The sequence below is a fragment of the Thermobia domestica genome, chromosome 11 (genome assembly GCF_964235325.1).
Source record: "Thermobia domestica chromosome 11, izTheDome1.hap1.1, whole genome shotgun sequence".
Classification (NCBI taxonomy): Eukaryota; Metazoa; Arthropoda; class Insecta; order Zygentoma; family Lepismatidae; genus Thermobia; species Thermobia domestica.
Genome location: NC_137464.1, coordinates 88,964,272 through 88,978,310, shown reverse-complemented (window position 1 = coordinate 88,978,310; position 14,039 = coordinate 88,964,272). Strand labels below are relative to the sequence as shown.

The 14,039-nt window shown below is 34.1% G+C and overlaps 1 protein-coding gene across 2 annotated transcripts in view; it reads right to left on the bottom strand.

The window, feature by feature from the left end:
* The window catches only part of LOC145664270 (WD repeat-containing protein 27-like), a 148,530-nt gene that overhangs the window by 51,443 nt on the left and 83,048 nt on the right, over nt 1–14,039 (bottom strand). For both annotated transcript variants that reach the window (XM_081730792.1, XM_081730791.1), the window contains exons 6-8: nt 11,777–12,008; nt 7,910–8,075; nt 86–189 (exon numbers count right to left, since the gene is read on the bottom strand). In XM_081730792.1, coding sequence (XP_081586918.1) covers nt 86–189; nt 7,910–8,075; nt 11,777–12,008 — 502 coding nt within the window. The remainder of the gene's footprint in view (nt 1–85; nt 190–7,909; nt 8,076–11,776; nt 12,009–14,039) is intronic.

The window sequence follows — 14,039 nt, the reverse complement described above, 5'->3', positions numbered from 1 at the left end:
TTTCTATATTTCTTCAGTAGACAGTTATATGCAAGTTCGGTAAACATACCTCTTTCGATAATACCCAGCAAATTATAAGGCTTACCTGAAAATCTCACACAAGCCAATAGATCTTGTGTTTTATAATCCATAATAACTATACCAAGATTACAGCATATAATTAACAGTGGTCCTGGTGCTAATATGGATCTAGAATGTGATAAATATTACATTAGTATCAAATGCATTATTTTAGATCTCCTGATCTCTGTAATTAAATATGGACACAACCATTTGGAAGTCATACTTTCTGAATACTTCTATTTCAAAGACGGTATTTTTTTTTAAATAACAATATGAATATATTCAAGTTAAAAATAGCAATGATAAAGAACTACTGTCAATGGTATATAAGTGCCCATGGTTGGATAAATTTCTAGTTATGCTTTTTATACTAATTTGAGCACGTTGAATCCAATGAAAATATTTTAAAACATCTGTTCATGGGGTCACGAGAAAAATTATCTCAAAGTTGGAATATAAATGCTATTATATTCCCAAAGAGTGCGTCCAGATTTAGCCCCAATCTCGTCTCCCCATGAATTTGCCCGAACGTGATTGCAATCAATAACTTTCGATGCGTAAGAACACAACTGTGAAAGAGATATAGCGTTTCAAAAGTGTGGAATGCCACAAGATGGCGCCAGCATCGAGGTTGAGACCAACGTGGCACTTTAGTTTATGAAACTCAATCAGAAACATCCTCATCATCGGAAGCATTTTCAATGCGAAGAGAAACGTAGACTATCGATGACCGGGAACAACAAACTCGTAGTTGTGGCCGTAAGAGAAGTACTAAATAATAGTTGCCATGTGTGAACAACATCCTACTGTACGTGCTCCAGGCTCGCAACAACGAGCTTGATCAACGAGTTTAATAGGATATGGAGTTATATCTGTGACCAATATAACGTGGTACCTTTCAAGGGTGTTATAAAATAAAGGATCTGCCCATACAACAAAATCGTGAACCTATACGTCTCAGTTCCGCCATACCTACTCTGCCCGCTCCGCACCACTAAGATCGCAATGTTTCGAGCCAACAAAATGGCGCAAACGAGAGTAGCCAATCAGACGTACCAGCTCAGACGATGCTCAGTTGGTTTTCGGCTTCACTGAGTTCATAGGATGAAGATACGTATGGGCAGATCCTCTATTTTATAACATCCTTGGTACCTTTACACTTTATACAAATACCCTTGAGGCGTTAAGAGGCGACGCAGCTGCGTCTCGATACTGGCTCCATCTCGTGGCATCCCACACTTTGGAACGCGATAACGCAGGAACGGTGCATTTGACCACTCTAGTTCCTTCAGAGTCATATTCTATGCACCGACGCTATCGCTTGCACTCAAGTTCGAGCAAATTCAGGGAGAGATGAAATTGGGGCTAAAGGCTAATGCTTTGTTGGCCGCACTCTTTGAGATCAATTTTCTCGTAACTCTATGGACGGAAGTAGTTTTATCGGTTTCAGTGTTTCCAAATTAATAGAAAAAGCGCAATTAGATATTTAACCACGCCCGGGCACTTATATTATTGGCATGAATAGCACTTCTTTGAACAAAATGTGCTTGATTTGATAAACATGAGTGTTTGCAATAATTATAATTCCGTACAGTTCATAGTATTTAAAACCAGCAGTCATTTCTCTTTGTAGATATATACTCCCTGCATAGCGTAGTCGCTAACGCTCTAACCTTTGGTAAGAGCGGCGTATTTTCCCTATAAATAGTACATATTTCTTCACGAGTTTAAGCAGCCTTTGAGCCTGTATTGAAATAAAATTGTAAAATGTAGCACAGTTTTTCGGGAAGTTCACTCATCTTCACGACGCAATATCTTACGGCCGATTATAAAAATTCCAACACTTTTCCACATTTATTACCTTCAACTGTCAGCTGTCAAATGAACTTAGGTCGGACACTCTGCGATTTGGGACACTAATGCCATTTCGTGCGCAAAAGGCTCACTACTTTTTAGGACACGTGATATTTTGATGCGGTTTCCACTCATGTAATGAGCTATTCCCAAAAAAGATTCTTACACTTATTTTTTTAAAAAAACATTATTATTAGTCTATTACGTATTTGCAGTCTTGGGAAGTAACGTAACGCAAGTAACGCGTTACTTTTTAAGTAACGTTTCCTAGTAACGCGTTACATTTTTTCCAAAGTAACTGTAACGGTAACGCGTTACAAATTTTTAAGTAACGTACTTAGTTTGCGTTACATTTTCGCGTTATGTTTCGGATGAGTAACTACAATATATGTATATTTTTTTTCGGAAACAAATGTTTCTTTCCTGTAAGTGAATTTCTCAGAATGGAACAATGGAGCATGAACGATGTCAGTGACCGACAATTCCTGCACTGTTCGCCTTTTCCCGTTTCGCCTTATGGCCTTTAGCAATGAAATTAGCATGTAAAACCTGTTATCCCTTTTCATCTTAATGCAAGGCGGAACGGGAAATTTCGATGTGCATTTTCCCGTTTCGCCTTACGAACTTTACGTTGGTAGGCTTGCAAATACATTCATAGATACAATTTGATTTGTTTATTTACATAACAAAATATAGTGCCACTTACTGCTTTTGGAAGATGAGGACAGTCCCAGTGAAATCACGTGCACTGATTGCAAGCACCTGGATGATTTTTGTCTTAGATTTTAACAGCTCCAAATCAATACATTGAGTGAGTGAACTACGAGTGCAATGGTACTGGTAGTCTATTTTACTTTGAATGATGTTGTTTTTATAAAGAAGGAGAACGAAAATATTTTATCGTTCGAACATTTGAAAGAATACTTTTCCTTAAAAGCTGATGGTAAACAGCAGTGGCGTATTTAGGGGTGGGGCTTCCGGGCTTAAGGCCCCCCGAAATCTTACTATAGTAAAGTATATAAAATATCTTGTAGAATTTTCAGATTTTCAGGCAAAGCCCCACCGAAACAAAATCGTAAGTACGCCATTGCTGAAGAGAATTTAAAAGTAAAGTGGTGCCCCGGTGGGAAATATTTATCAACAATTAGGGTGCCATAATGAACGACATTCAGTAAGGGTTTAATATGAATAAACGGTGTTCTGATGAGCAGGCCTACTTTATTGATGTAATGTTGATGGTATGTAATATTAGGGTTCTTTTAGATCAGTTTGCATATCCTAAAGTCCCGTTGATTATAGAGTTTGGAACAACTAGCTTTAAAAAGCATGTATCGATTTTAGAGTTATTGGCAATTTTGATTCACCCCCAGTTCATGTGCTCTCATTTCGTCAGTTATAGTGTAATGTTTCTCTATATTCTGTATTTTTAATTTTACATTTTTTTTAACATTGTTATTATTATATAATTAGTTTAGCAGAATAATAATAAGCAACCATTTTTTCTAACGCATAGGGATGGGCACGAGTCAAGCTAAAACTCGACTCGAATCCAAGGGAAGTTTCGAGTCGAGTCAAAAGTAATATTCTCGATCCGAGTTCCGAACCGATTCACTGTTTTTTGGCGTCAGTTTCGAGTCGAGTCGAGTTTGATAAGTGGCTCGCTCGTTTTAACTCGTTTTGAAATCATGGGCTGATTATACTGGAAAGCGAAAGAAATTAGAAATGTAAGCTAAGCAGTAATATGGAATACTTTTAGTGTTGCTTACTAGAGAGGACACTGCTCGCATCTTGTCTCGTCTCGATAGCGAGACTACAAGAGATTTTTTTTATAACAAGCTTAGCTCGGCTCGGCTTAACTAAGCCGATGGCTCGAGCCGGCTCGCTTGGGGTGAACCATCGGCTCGAGCTGGCTTGGTTGGGATAAGCCATCTGCTCGGTTCGACTCAACTGAGCGAAGGGCTCTAGCCGACTCGGTTGGGTGAGTTGGCTCAGCTCACTTCTCGGTTTGAATCGATAGTGAATGAGCTGTGAGCCGATCTGCTCGAGTCGTTGACCATTCTAAACCCGGGCCGAGCAGTTTTGAAGATATTTGGCCAGTGCCCTATAACTTGTAACAACATTTGGCTCGAGCCCGAATACTCAACCTAGACACTCAACCCAAATTCAGAAGCTCGTGAACAATGTTCTTTACTCCTAGACTTCACGACTACCGAGGTTGGCAACCAACTACTTTTTTAGTATTCATATAAACCGCCTATCTTTCATGTTTATACACAGTGTTGTTATAATAATAATAATAATAATAATAATAATAATAATAATAATAATAATAATAATAATAATAATAATAATAATAATAATAATAATAATAATAATAGGAGAAAAAGAAAAAGAAGTTGTAGTAATAGTAGTACCATTGATAATAATTATATTGTCTATGTAAGATACTTGAAGAGAGTACTCGAAACTATACACCAGATTTGACTCGACTCGACTGGAAACTCGACCCGAATTCGAGTCGAGTTGGAGAAAATTTTTCAAGATGAGTTCTCGGGTCGAGCTCAAAGATGTCTGTTTCTAGTCGAATCGAGTTTCAAAGAAAACTTGCTCGAATTCACTCGTGCCCATCCCTACGAGTAACGCAGTAAGGCATTTTAGTCAATGTTACAGAACGTGCAATAATAATAATAATAATAATAATAATAATAATAATAATAATAATAATAATAATAATAATAATAATAATATAGCGGTAGTAATAGCAGTACGGAAAACTGAAGTAATAAGATTTTTTCCACATATTCAAAGTTTCGGACGTAAAAGTAACGCGTTAGTAACGCGTTACTTTCGAAGTAAAGTAACAGTTACTTTTTTGAGGCAAGTAACGCGTTACTAACGCGTTACATTTTAAGAGAAAGTAAAGTAACTTGTAACACGTTACATTTTTACAAGTAACTTACCCAACACTGCGTATTTGTTCATACATGTTTCGTAGGGGATCCAAATCGCCTACGAAATCGTCTTTTCCTGAATGAACCAGAAGCGTCAGAGAAAATTTTACAAATAATTATTTCCTCAAAAAAATATCGTACATCATGGGACTTTCCAAGGAACATTTCCCTCCCTCCAAATCATCTAAGAAGCCAGCAAAAGAGAAACAATGGTAATGCAAAAGTGAAGTTCAACCGGTAGCTCGCGACGTCCACAACTCCCGCAATTATTGGACCAGGTATAAAATGTTTTATTATATTTAAATTGGTTGAACCTAAGTGCCATTGTGTAATCCGATTTACGTTAGTGTAGTAAATTTTAAATGTCGTTAATTAAAGTCACAATATCTAAATTTTACGTATTTTTCCAAAGGTATATTATCATATTTATCATAGCATTCTAGATTTATATTTTTAAGTATAAATGAATTTAATTTGTTTTTCTTTTTCAGCATCATTAAATTAATGCCTATATAGCACAACAACATTCGTATTACTGAACTGTATCAGCACTAGAGAGACAATTAGAATCTGCCTTTAACGTCGATTTCCCAAATGTTCTGGCACGAATTCTGTGTTCCCGAGCCAACACTAAAATTAACCTAGGAAGTGGGATAAAACAAGTGACTTTCATTAGGTTTCGAACCCAGGACTGATATATTCGCCCCCTAACGAACAAGGACAGCCAGGATCGAAGCCAAGACTATTATAAAAGCAGAAAATATATTTTTAAAACTAAAATAACCGATTCATAACCAGGCTGTAAAACAGAAAATTAACACTTTAAAAAAAATCGACAAAGAAAAATGCACTAAAAGACAAACAAGCAATAATAATACTAAAGCACTCACGAGCAGAAAATAATTTATTACTATTATATATAAAAATGTTTTAAAGTAGTGTCAAGCCAAACATATTAATATCTCATAAAATTACCATCGAAATAATTTTATGTTAGGTATATCTTCTATATATATAAAAGAGAACGTACAATTTTTTGTCCGCTCATCACGCTAATACGGCTGAACCAATTTCTTTCATTTTTGGGGGGTTATTAGGATTTGGACCCTAGATGGTTTTTATCATATCACTTTAATTTTTAATTACCAGTGTCTTGAGATAATTGACCATTCAGGTGTCCATAACGTACAAATCCTTTGTTATTAGTTCATCATAGGTAAAAATAAACGTATTTATATGCAACCCGCATGACCGTGTCACTCGGCGGGTTAACATAAATGACAGGCGATATACAGCGGAAAATAGCTTGAATCTTCTGTTTAAAATTTTTTAATTGATTTGCTTATTTTTACAGACACTTTTACAATATGCCAGCACCGGGATGACCGCAGCGAAGCGGGGCGGGTTAACATAAATGACAGGCGATATAATGTTAAGATTTACTGCAATCTTCTATGGTTTTTATCATATCACTTGAAAGCGAAAAAGTAAAAATTATCTAAGTAACAAAGTTTATTGCGTTCCGGGGTGACCGCAGCGAAGCGGGGTGAACGCTGCTAGTATATATATATATATATATATATATATATATATATATATATATATATATATATATATATATATATATATATATATATATAGATAGATAGATAGATAGATAGATAGATAGATAGATAGATAAGAATAATAATTATTTTCTGCTCTTCAGCACTTTATTATTATCACTTTTTGCTTTCTAGTCCTTTTATTATATTGTAATATCCTACATGGTTATGTTTACAAACATCCAAACATGTGCTTGTGTTTACAAACACCCAACATATGCTTCTATTTACAAACAACAATCATATACATCTTATTACGGAGTACTATGGCTGTAGACGACGTAGACAACAGCGCTACCACGGATCATATGACGACGAGGAAAAAGCAGCGCCATCCCCTCATTTGGAGCTCTTATATAACCGAAAAGATTCTGCGATTGGTCAACCCTCCTTTAGATTGCTCTGGAGCTTTAGAAGATGCATAACTGAAAGCCTCTAGTTTTCTTCGGAGCTCCGTAGGGATTTCTAACCTCAGTTGCTTAGCTTGCTTCGGAGCTCTGTAGGGATTTCTAACCTCAGTCGCTTAGCTTGCTTTGGAGCTCCGTAGGGATTTCTAACCTCAGTCGCTTAGTTTGCTTCGGAGCTCCGTAGGGATTTCTAACCTCAGTCGCTTAGCTTGCTTCGGAGCTCTGTAGGTATTTCTAACCTCAGTTGCTTAGCTTGCTTCGGAGCTTTGTGACTATATAACCCCCTCTCTGCTTGCTCGGAGCATCGGTGTTCCTAATCCACTCCACTTAGCTTGCTTCGGAGCTTTGTGGAGATCCTACCTTAAGCTGCTCGGGTCTTGGGTCACCTTTCTCTACCTTATATTAGAGAATTTAAATAATTGTAGTTTCTCTAAAATACTGTCAATAGAGGATTTTTAGAATAAAATCCGGCAGTGGGGAACGATTCCGGATTGTAATTTGTTCTATCTGTGCTCTATCTACCCCTACACAAGCAGAACTTTACAATATTCTGCTTTTGGTGCTTTATTTCTAAATCGGACCGTATTTTTAAAAGTTATTGTTCCTGATAGTTTCGAAGCGTTAAAAGCTCGAAATTAATTTTTTTTTTAAATATATTTCTTATAGTACTTAGTATATTTGTTCAGTATTACCTGCGTTTACAAGTGATGATCAAATATTTAGTCATAGGTTTCCTGATTTTCCTAATATTTACATTAATCTTATTTTGAGATTATGTACTCAGTTTTCAATCTACAAACTAATGCTTCAAGATAGTGAATGCAAAGGGTAATATTATCAACTTATAGAAGAAAATTAATAACTTTTGAATAATAAAAACAGAAATTTTCCGCAGAGTGGAAGAAAAATGTACAAATATTTCCTCAAAGAGAGCAAACACAAGAACCTGACACAGGATGACTATCTCAAATTCAAATTTTGCTTCGGAAAAAGAGAAAGAATAACATTTGCAGTCCGATAGTAAACTCACTTTGTCACGGAATGTGAAGCCCATAACGAAAAACTATCATCATCAACTTGCTCAGAAGTATTTCTACCGAGCAACGAAACATTGAAAATAATACATCCAGCTTGACCAACATTTTCAACTTCTGTAAAAGGATCTATTACTGTTTTAATGTTGCCAGCATCTTGCCCTGAAAAAGAAATAAACCAATATACAAAATAAATGAATTGAATGGATAAGTTTTATGAGCAAACAGACATAGGTAAATACATTAATTGCATGTAATAATGATATAGTATTTGAATATACTCAAATTACTAAGATATGAAAAACTATCGTCAAATACATGACGCTCATTCAACTGAGTGTTGCGTGATCGATGCATAGATTTCTAACACAATTATTTCTGATTTTTAACTGGAGTTTATTACTATTTAATTCAAATAACTTCTCAGTTGCATCTATTGCGGAGGTTACACAAAAATTCTGCCTCCACTGGGTGTTGGGCCCGAGATCGGCAGCTAATATTTGCATCCAAAGGAGAACATAAATACTGAATAGTACAACTAGTTATACCATATAAATATATTTTACTGTTTTTCATTATTTTCTCTTGGTCATACATTATAATGCTTTTCCATGAAACTCGAGTCTTAAATCGTAAAATTTTATGGAACTTCATGTTATATGATGCCTAGTAACAGTACTTTCTTAAATTATTCCAAGTTTTGTAATAGTTTCTTTTATTTATGTTGTAATTATGTTATTAAATGTTGTTACAGTACAGATCCGCATCGTATATCTCATATTTCTGTTTAATGGTTAGTTATTCACGATTTAGCTCAACCATCGGCTCTCTAGTGGATAAACAACGTTCTTGCCTTTGGTACAGAACTAATTTAAGGGGGAAGTATGTGTCGTCCTTATTCCCCATTCAACTTACAACGGTGATGGGCTAGAAGTGCTTAAAATTAGCACTAGCCCGGAGATTTAAAAAAAGAAGAAAATCATATTTGTAATTATTATAGAAATACACGTCATTGTTATAAGTTATACAACGGTAACGGGCTAGAAGTGGTTAAAATTAGCACTAGCCCGAAGATAAAAAAGAAGAAAAATCATAATTATAATTATTATAGAAATACACGTCATTGTTATAAGTTCTGTAAATATACAAAAAAAAAAATATATAAAATTAAGCAGAATTCACGGGAAATAAATGATTTACAACGAAGGAATCTCGGAATTATTTAATTTAATGAACCAGGTAATATAACTAACAAATAGTTATCTTTTATTTAGTGCCGAAACCCAGGATCGAATCAAACAATAACTATTTGTTAGTTATATTACCTGGTTCATTAAATTAAATAATTCCGAGATTCCTTCGTTGTAAATCATTTATTTCCCATGAATTCTGCTTAATTTTATATTTTTTGTATATTTACAGAACTTATAACAATGACGTGTATTTCTCTAATAATTATAATTATGATTTTTTCTTCTTTTTTATCTTCGGAATAGTGCTAATTTTAAGCACTTCTAGCAAGTTACCGTTGTAAACTGTAGGACCGCATTTCATATTACCTTGGTGCTGAAAAGTGTCAATAAATTAGAATCAATCAATCAAAATAATATTCAAATTAACCTGGAATTAAATAATCGCAAGACAAGCGACAACATTCCTAATCATTCAACACTTCCACCATTGAATCAACAGGTTTTTGAAGCTTACATTACATATTGTTATAGCTGAAATAAAGTCACATTTATAATCATATCAGTTGCCACGTTTATTTTTCAAAATATATTTTAAATCTAGCGAAAATTAATTATTGTGCTGTTACCACACACATAAAACAAAAACACTTATTGACATCCGAAATAATTACAATTTTGTTATTCAATTATTATCCTGTTACTAGGATACTTAATAATTCTACTTGAAATATGTAGAAACTGATTCATTTTACAAATTATTATTTTAAGTGCATTCTTTATGCCATTAGAAAGTGGTTTCCTGGAAATTACTTTATTACAGTTCTTTAATAATGAATGAACATATTTCGTAGATAAATTCTTCTACCATTTCGTTTTCAGGTTTTGTACTTGCCTCTGAACCTACTTCTGGTTACTTGTGTTACAATCCACTCATTGAATAATTTTGCTGGTGCCAAGAGAAAGGTAAATAATGATTCAGGTAAGTGATATTTGTGAAAATTACGATTATATCAGTACTGGCGAAGAATATACATAAAAAAGAATATATTCCTTTTCTGTAATCCTATCAACAGATCACATTATAGTATTTATATAAGACAGTAAAAACACTATTTATTTTTCGACTTATGTATTGTATCCTGCATGATTCTTGCCACTCGAACAGGTAAGAGAAACGGGGTGTTATATCAGAAAACGAATTACTTTGAATATTTACACTTTTAATTACAAGAAAACATTGTTTGCTATTAAAATTACGAAACATTGATTACTATTATAATTATATACGGAAAATATCAGGTTAATTATCAGCATTATCCGTCACAAAAACAATTCTTTCCGGGTTATTTTTCATAGGCCCTAGAGGAGATACTATTTGTAAAGAAAGCACATTAAGATTTTGAATAAATAAATAAATAAATAAATAAAAGACAAGTTAATTAGAATTGTTATTTCGAGCCCACTACGGTTCTAACTGACCGGATAGCACACATAATCGCAGATGGACTATGAAAAATAAATACAATCTACAATTCAAAATAAGTAAAATGAAAAAAATCTACAATTCAAAATAAGTAAAATTTCCCCTTATTACAAACTCTTTAATATTACTATTGTCAAGGAACGCTAAATTCGGATATAGATTTCTATGTTAATTTCATTTATTTGGCTAAAGATGAAAATTAAATTATATTTTAAAATTGGCTTACATTCAGAAATGAGAAATCTTACAGACAGACGAATTAACTAATAAGATTACATTATGCTTATGGTTGTTTGTTTTGAATGAAGTAACGATACAGACACGAGTCTGCACGTGTCAACACAATGTAAACAAATATTGAGGCAAGATGAAATTGTAAAACTTTGTAAATTTTATGTTAACACCAACACATTCTGAAAGTTGGGTAAAATTGTGGAAATCGCAAACGTAGACTGTTTGGAGATTTGGTCACTGAGAGACAATGTAGAAACTACGGTTTCAGCAAAGAGATGTAATAACATCAAAATTTGGTAAGGAAGGAAACCACAAGATCATCGTTTAGTGAATGACATAAAAAGGTAATGTCAAAGAGAATCAGGATCAGTTGCTGATGATCCGTAGTATAGGATCAGTTCTGGATGATCCGTTGCAGAGGATCAGTTCCTGGGTATCCGTTGTGGAGTATCAACTTCAAGTTTCCAGTGGAATCCCTTCCACTGTGGTTCACCGCTGACATCTAACTCAGAGTCCATGAGTTCGATTCCATCAACTTCGAGGTATGTGGTATTACATCTCTGGTTGCTCTCAGATGAGTGAATAACAAACAGTCTGTCTGATGTGATCAAACAATTTAACTAACGACTCACAAACATACACATTACACGTAATTCTACATTCATTAATGACAATAAAGGACCAATTTAAAAGTAAGTGTTTAGCTCATGATTTATAATACAACCTCTCGCATGATTGTTATATAATTCCTGTCTATTACGGATAATAGACAGAAGCAACTAATATCATGGCAAAAAGCATGCTACATCCCACATATAAGGCTCTCCATCGATATTAGTTGTCACTATTATACATCTATTTGTAGCAAATATCTTAGCCAACAACAGTAATAATGCTTTACTCGGCATTTTTCCTAATTTCTCTTGAAATTTAGAAACAAAAGACAAACGTACCTCCAGCTCCTTCAGCTTCTTTAACAGTTTCCGCTTCAAATATTTTGGCCACGTTAACAGAGAATACATTCCTCAACCGATAATTTAATGTCATCTTATACAGAATTGCAGATCCACCACTAGTTCCTATGCAAATTCTCGTAAGATCACCAGTTAAGGAACAATGAGTGACGCAATGAGCACCAGTATCTGTTACTTGGTGCAACAAAGATTTTGTTGTCATATTCCACACCTATTCAAAGAGAAATAAATTGCATATTGATTCACAAAATGATTAACTTATCATTTTAAAAAAGAGTTCATGGATTTCTACATCATGATGTGGTTTTGTTTTTAATATTTTGATTCAGATTAGTTTATTGTGTTTCTTACAATTATTTACAGTATAACTTTGTGTAAGTGGTGTAGAACATCTCAAATATGCGCGAGCAACACATAATATAGAAAATGTACCTAACTCTAAGTGCTTCAAAAAGCCCAAGGCTTATCTCTTTGGAAAAACAATCTTGCAATTACATTCTATCTTGTAAATAAAGTGACTCAGAGATAGAGCGCTCACTTGCAGCGCACAAGGTCCGTGGTTCAATTACAGACAGACTGGGTTGTGGTGAATCAGGTAACATCTATCGGTTTCTCGAAATCTTTTCATTCTTCCCACTTTCTTCATTTCACCAATTCTTTCATAATTATCCACTTGTATTGATCCAGTAACATTTGCCTTTTACATCTTGCACTTACTTGTAATATTTATCATATTCGCTAGAACAGTCCAATTGCAAAATTCATTTCTTGAATATTTTTTAATACTGATTTTGGCAATCATGACGTTAGTTTTGCAGAGGACATGCTCTTTGCCTTGTAAAACAGATTAAACTAAGTTTAAAATTAATAGCAATACCTTATACGGTAGCACAGTGCTTCAGTTCTGTATTTTGAAAACATACTTAGGAACAACTGTGAACTTATATTCTGTTTACTAGTGGTTGTTGAGCAAAGTCATGGTGGTAAAATTACAATCTTATTGCTGCAAGCTGAGGAAATAAAACTTACCTAATATCTTTCTCGTATACAAGAAATAGAGCATTACCAGGCACGTAGCCTGGTATTGAGGGGTCCGTGACATGAAATACTTTGGTTATCACACCAAGGGCTTGATCATTCTAAACTATTTTCTGGCAACATATATTGGTTCGTTTAAACAGGATGGGAGGAGGGGCGTGACATGAAATAATGTGATTATCACACCAGAGGCTCGATCAATCTAAACTCTTTTAGTGGGAACATATATTGGATTGTTAGGACAATAAAATGAAGATATGTTAGTATTTTAATAACAAACTATGAAGAAATCTCGAGTAAAAGAATATTTAAAAAAGTATTGAAAAAGATTTTACAATATCTACGTTCCTTCCTCTGTTCATTCAAATATAACAATTTTCCTTCCATTATGACCTCAATTATTATAAAAAGTACACATTCAATAATGTCTTGTAAAATATTTTACAATATCTGCGTTCCTTTCGCAGAACCAGTTTATTGATCGTCATTTGTAGTTTATAAGATTAGCATGGAGCTAGAAGGAATTCGGAATGCTCTGTTACAATAATATCGATTTTTAACTTAACCCCCCGTTTTCTCTACATAAAGCTCCTCATAAGAAAGAGTGACCAAACACTAGTTGTAGCTTTTTATTTTTAATGCTGATTTTTCTTTTTCTCGTTTCTTTTTCTTTCATCCTTCCTTTTTTTTCATTTGTGGATTCGAAGGAAAGTCTGGACCTGGGCATTACTAAATTTTCTTCAAATATCTAGTAGCTACAAAATCGTAATTTTTTTCAATGTATCTTCTCTCAAAAGCCGCCACTGATTCTATTTTAATGATTGTGAGAAATATTTTAAGTATAGGTAAAACTTATAAAGTGAAAGTCTTCTCGATAGGCTTGTAAGGTACATTGTCACAAGTTTAGTAATGTTCTTAATATTTAGTTGGACGTAGATTAAGTGGAAATCTTTCTTGCTGTATTTGTTAACGTAGTTGTTGTTCTTTATTTTTACCAAATTATTCAGAGATAAGAATTTATAGCCAAGTTTCAGTTTTAAAAGCTGCCAGTTTATAGCTTTCAAAAGTTTCTAATTTTCAATTACCATATTACTTTGCGGTACACAGACGAAAAAGCTTAGTTTGCGAACTAGAATACATTCAAGGTAGCGCGTTTTGGAGTTGCAAAATCTGTCAACTGTATTTGTGCGATTACAGATCACAC